Genomic DNA, 6,644 nt, shown 5'->3' with positions numbered 1-6,644 from the left:
CAGTTCAGTTGATATGCCACCCCCCCGAGCAAAATATTGAGGCATCTGTAGAAGTAGAAGTTCTAGAAGAACAAAGAATCGGAAGCACACCATTCGAGCGTGACCCTGGAAAGCGCAAACAGATTTGGGAACTCCCTGTTGATAAGCAAAATGAAGCACACCAATTCTATATTTCTGAAGGCCGATACATGCCATACATGAGAGAGTATCCATATAATGATGATCCACCGAAACATCGTCGGCGTTTCCAGTATAGTTGGTTCAAGGATTTTGAATGGCTCGAGTTTTGACCTTACAAAAAGCGTGCCTATTGCTTCCATTGTTTCCTCTTCTCGAGAAAGCCGATTGGGAAGTGCGGCTTAGAAACATTTACTATTTTGGACTTTGATAGGTGGAAGAAGGTGAATAATGGGAAAGAGTGTGATTTTTTAACTCATATGGGTAAAGATGCTGGTTCAGCCCATAACTTCTCAGTTCGTTGTTATGATAATTTTAAAAACAACATGACTCATATTGATAAGGTGTTTGGGAAATCATCTGCAAAAACGATTTTAGATGCAAGGCTAAGGCTCAAAGTTACAATTGATTCCATCCGGTAAGCAATATTTTTCTTCCATCTTCTGTTACAGTAATTAAAACATTGTATGTTGTAGTATCCTAACAAAACAATTATATGATATGATGCAGGTGGTTAACATTCCAGGCTTGTGCTTTTAGAGGGCATGATGAATCCCCGGGATCCATTAACCGGGGTAATTTCCTAGAACTGGTAAAACTTTTGGCTTCTTATAACAAGGAGGTGAAAGATGTTGTCTTGGAAAATGCTCCTGGAAACGCAAAGTACACATCTCATCAGGTTCAAGAGGAAATTCTTGGTATACTTTCTCGAAAGGTGCAAAGAACAATTAGAGAAGAAATTGGTGATAGCAAATTTTGTATAATGGTTGACGAAGCTTGCGATGAATCCAAGAAAGAGCAAATGGCATTGGTCCTTCGGTTTCCCGACACTGAAGGGTTCATACAGGAGCATTTTGTTGATGTCATTCATGTGAATGACACTCCTGCATTGACTCTCAAGGAGACAATTTGCACTGTTCTAGCAGATAACAATTTAAATGTGGAAGATATCAGAGGTCAGGCCTATGACGGGGCCAGTAATATGCGAGGGGAGTGGAACAGATTGAAAGCTTTAATTCTGAAGGCGTGCCCTTATGCATATTACATTCATTGTATGGCGCATCAGCTTCAATTGGCCCTTGTTGCAGCATCACGAGAGGTACATGAAGTGCATAATTTTTTTCAACATGCCAATTTTGTCATAAATGTTGTTAGTGCTTCACCTAAACGCAATGATGAGTTACTAGCAAATCAAGCCGCCGAGATTGCACGTGAAATTGAACTAGGGGATCTTGATACGGGAAAAGGGGCAAACCAGATAGGATCTTTATAGAGACCAGCAGACACTAGATGGAGTTCGCACTTCAAGTCAATTCGGAGCTTGAGGAAGATGTTTGGTGCCACAATTATAGTCCTACGAAGTATAGCGAATGATCGTTCGGTGACACAATATTCCCGTGGAGATGCTGGAGGCGCCCTAAGGATAATTGTTTCTTTTGATTTTGTGTTCATTTTGTACCTCATGGAGAGGATTGTGAAAATCACAGATGTCTTGTGCCAAACACTCCAGAAGAAATCTATCGATATTTTGAATGCATTAGATACACTCTCTAACACTAAGGTGCTCCTCGCTGATCTAAGAGAAGAAGGATGGGAACCTCTCATAGAGGAGGTTAAGACCTTTTGTGTGAAGCATGAAGTTGAGATCCCCGATATGAGTCGCAAGTATGTCCCTTTCCTCTACTGTATAATAGAATAATATTAATCACATATGCTTTATTCTAACACATATACTATATTTCTAATTTACAGGTATGTTGATGTGACTAAGTCTCAGCATAAACATAATAAAATCACGGTGCTTCACCACTACAAAGCAGATGTGTTCAATGTGGCGATAGATCAACAATTGGTTGAGATAAATGACCGTTTTAGCGTTCAGACTACAGAGCTAATGACACTCTGTGTATCCTTGGATCCAAGGCATGACTCATTTGACATATCAAAGATCTGCAGGCTTGTGGAAAAATTATGTCCTGCAGATTTTTCTAGTCAAGAGCAGGCTCGCCTGGAGTCACAACTTCCACACTATCAGTTAGATGTTTGCAACCATCCAGAGCTGAAATCTTCGTCATCACTGGCTGATTTGACCGTTGCATTGCATAAAACAGGTAAAGCCTCTGTGTATCCAATGGTGGACAGATTATTGCGCTTGGTCATCACTCTCCCGGTGTCAACTGCAACTGCGGAGAGCTTTTTCAGCAATGAAGATCATCAAGACGCGTCTCCGAAGTAAAATGGGTGACGATTTTCTTCGACCTTACATGGTTCTATACATTGGGAAGGAAATAGCAGCGAAGTTCAATGTTAATGATATTATTGATTTGTTCGATCGACCGGCTGGGGGCGTAGATCTGCATTCAAACTAGTAGAAATGTAGTCTCTTTATTGTAAAGCTTATATTGTTACATGTTTGATATCGCTACAATATTCAAGGCTTGAAATATTTTTTGTGTTATGTCTCTTGTGTGCTTCTATGTGTTCTTCGCCCCCCCCCCCCATGGTGAAATCCTGCCTCCGCCCCTGTGCGCAACGGCGGCGGCGGCATATTGATGAGTGCGCATATGGGAGCTTAGTTTAGTTTTATATAGGGTTGGTCAAACTTAAAAGAAAACCGTACTAGTACATGTAAACATTAGACTTAGGCAGCACTTTTATTAGTTACCACAGCCACGATACGGAATCCTGTGCAAGCGCGTGAACCGCGGCCGCGCGGTCGATCGAACGGTGCGTCACCGTGTCACGCTCGAAGGACATCCACCGAACCTTTTTGTGTGTGTGAAAACAATCCCCGAATATTACTCAACTTTTTTTCCCTGGAAAAGTTCTTGACGCTACAATATTTCCATATATTTAAATTTAGCTCCGTTCATGTTTATTTGGATTTGAACGTTTTAGGTGTGCCCTAGTTTTTTTAATACTGATTTTGTGTGTGTGACTAAGAGAGAACGTGTGTATGTGTCCATATGTGTGTTGTGGCGGAAGGGCAATGTGGAGACGGTGTGCGTGTGATAGAGACATAGAGAGGTGTGAATGTGCAAATGATCATGCATGAGTGAGACATAGAAAAATGCTGATACGTTGTGTATACATGAGAGAACGGTCTTCTATTTTACTTGTGTGTGTGTGTGAGAGAGAGAGAGAGGAGCATCCGTAACACAACAACCATCTCTCTCGATTCGTCTGTCCCTCGCACGATCGCATGTAACACATGCATCAACGCGTGCATTTTGACACCCTCACCCGGCCCCTGCCCACCTCAAGGCCCGCACATCGCTCTCTATCTCGCACGCACAATCTCTTCGTGAATACCCTGTTTAGCATGTAGCTTTCCATCACATACACACACATTTCTCTCCTTAGGTTTGTTTTCTCTCAATATCTGACACACACACACACACAGCACACACACACACCCCCTCCCCCGAGCACACAATTCATACCCATCCAAGGTTATATGGCGACCACTCTCGCTTGTGCTTCTCTGCACCCCAGCATGCACAACACCTCAATCTTCAAAGAGGGCATCGAGGAGATCGAAGACGGCGACCACACTGCGCTAGAGAATGCGGGGCCATTTGGAAGCAGGATGATGTGACGACGGCTGACTGACTCCTCCCCCCACCCTCTCTCTCTCGCACAAAATTACCAATCCCTCTCTCCCCCGCACAAAATTATCAATCCCTCAATCCATGAGATCCTTCCCCTCTCGTCCATGTTTTTCTAGCTCTCTCATCAAACCTGTTGTCTCTTCTCCTTCCACGTGTACAGAATCTGGATGCACACGCATCTCACGTATATTACATGTCTCCATCTTTCTCACAGACCTAACTTCTTCCTCTCTCTTTCTCTCTCTATCTCTCTCTCTCTGTTTCGTTAGGTTTGTCTCCTACTCTCTCGTCCACATACATAAAATATTTCCCGCCCTATCTGCTCCATCTTCGCAAGCTCTCTCTGCACGTTTCATTCACACATTGGGATATGTTCAAAATGTTACTTTTATAATGGCTGATGTAGAGTTATTGTTGGTTTTGTTGCATCCTACAAAGTTATAACTATGAAATGCATTTTGATTGTCATTTGACTGTGATTATGTGAGTTTGAGCATGTTGTGAAGTACTATAGACCTCGTATACATCTTGGAATTCGACAATGATTGTAACTATTGAATTGTATAGACCATTACATTCGAAGTCAGTAGCCTAATATATTTATTTCACAATTTCAACAAATGATTAATTCACTACATACTAAGAAAACAAATGTGTACTCCCTCCGTTTTTATTTAAGTCCGCGTATTAGGATTGGTCAAGGTCAAGTTTTGTAAACTCTCAGAAAGTTTATAACAAAAAATATTAACATATACAATAACAAATAAATACCATTAGATTCATTATTGAATGTACTTTCACATCATACATATTTGTTATGGTAAATGTTTTCTATAAACTTGGTCAAACTTTAGGAAGTTTTACTAAGGTCAAACCTAATATGCAGAGTTTACTAGTACTACTCGCTAGTTGCTTAGCGGAATCACCCAACACGCCACACGGGGAGTTCAGTGTCACAAAATTTTAAGGTCGGCGGAAAAATCTCCCGCGACCCTGATTCGAGTAGTGGGAAGTTACCATCATAGCCTTCGGAACAAGTCTACGGATGACGGTTGGTAGGGGGCTGCTTTCGTAACTTCAGGTTCACCCTACCCAGCCAACCCCACCCCGGCACCCAGAATAGTACACCTGAATACTCCCCATTTTCTATCCCCACCGCAAAATAGACTTCTCCACGGCACCGCAGCCTTCGTGCTCCTCCCCTTCTACATCGGCGCACTCGTCCACCGCAGCGCATCTACCTCATCGATGACCTCGTACGCCGCACTGGAGCCGGTCCACCGTCGTCGTCGTACACGGAGCCTCTTCCCCCGCACCGTCTTCCACGGTCTCGGATCTGCTTCCCGGAAGCCGACGCCAAGCGCAGAAGCACCACCGTCGTGGACAATGAACTGACTCCCGTTGCCGACCATGACTCCCAGAGGCCGTCGTGACCATCGTTCTCCTCCTCGATTGGTAATGTGTGTATTGAATCACTTAGCAGTACATCTGCAGTTCCTATTTTGTTCATACCTACACTTAAAATTTCCTGGGTGCTATTGTTCCCGTAAAAGTAATTGGTTATAGCCTCCATTGTCCAACAGAATATCAACTTGTAATTGTGCGTCGCTCCTATATCGCGTTGTGCTTGGGTAGGTTTTTCATCTGCAACCAGTAGTGTGGCAAATGATGGAAAGTTTTTTAGAACTAGCAAGATGCCCATGCGTTGCACGCATCAAGATGCATTTGTATGAGTAGTTTATCTTGTGGAAGAAAAGGATGAACGAGGGAAGGCCTTATTTGCAAATCTGGAGAGGGGTGTGGGTATCTTTTTGCAAAATTGCCATTGTTTCCTTCCTATCTGTCAGATATAAATCGGACAGCCTATATTGCAGGATGGCAAGCACACCATCATCACCAACTCTGTTTTTTATAAGAAAAAAGTAGAGAGTAGAGAAGTAGAGATAAATACTAAATATAAAATAAATATAACAGTAGAGAAGAGAGTAGAGATAGCAGAGACGTCGGGAAAGGATTGCGCGCACGCGGGAAAAAGCGGCCGGGCGTGCGCTAGTTTTGGCGCGCGGCGTCCGGCGCACTTTATAAAATCCAACGCCCTCCCACCGCTTTGTGCCTTGCCATCGCTCTCTCCCCGCTCTGTGCCTCGCCACTGCTCTCTTTCCGCTCTTTCTTGCCTCGCCACCGCCGCGCCACCATGCCGCCGCGTCGCTCGGAAACTTGGGGATACCGCGGCGTCCGCGCGCGCCCCTCCGGCGGCTTCTCCGCCGAGATCCGGTTCCGCGGGATGCGCCTCGGCCTCGACAATTTCGACACTGCCAATGAGGCCGCCCGCGCATACGACGTGGCAGCATGGCGCCTCCGGTGGCCTCATAGAAGATTGAACTTCCCCAACGTGCCGACGCGGGAGCAGGCACAGGAGCTCGCGCCTCTGCCGCGGCTTATCACTGACGAGGATCGTCGCAACAACCGGAGGCGGGAGCACCGTCTCGGCATCGCCGAGATGGACGAGGAAGCCATGGCGCTATGGCGCCAACGCTTCCCGCAGGACATCATCAACGAGTGCGAGTTCTACACGCAAAGGAGGGCGGAGAGGGATAAGAGAAGGGCGGAGCGAGCCGCCTATCGCGAGGACAAGCGTAGGCGAAAAGCAGACGCTCAATTCAACATGAGGCTAGGAGCAGCGTCGCCCTAGGAATCTGACGACGATCGGTATCTTCACGCCTACAGTCAGACGTCGGAGGAGGACATCACCGAGGAGGAGTTGGACGACGAGGAGTAGTTGAATAATCTATTTTTTTATCTATCTATGCTGAGAACTATCCTCTACTCTCTAGTCTCTACTCTCTATCTCTACTT

General features: G+C 45.1%; 1 protein-coding gene across 1 annotated transcript; it reads left to right on the top strand.

Moving 5' to 3' along the window:
* Positions 1-503: 503 nt before the first annotated feature.
* Positions 504-2,413, top strand: LOC120963496 (uncharacterized). The gene is made up of 4 exons (XM_073497804.1): positions 504-595; positions 688-1,276; positions 1,688-1,842; positions 1,930-2,413. Exons 1-4 carry the CDS (start codon positions 504-506, stop codon positions 2,411-2,413), a joined length of 1,320 nt encoding a protein of 439 aa, XP_073353905.1.
* The last annotated feature ends 4,231 nt before the right edge of the window (positions 2,414-6,644 follow it).

Source organism: Aegilops tauschii, chromosome 4 (assembly GCF_002575655.3).
Source record: "Aegilops tauschii subsp. strangulata cultivar AL8/78 chromosome 4, Aet v6.0, whole genome shotgun sequence".
Taxonomy (NCBI): Eukaryota; Viridiplantae; Streptophyta; class Magnoliopsida; order Poales; family Poaceae; genus Aegilops; species Aegilops tauschii.
Note: the sequence above shows the minus strand (reverse complement) of the source record. Positions and strands in the feature narration are given on the sequence as shown.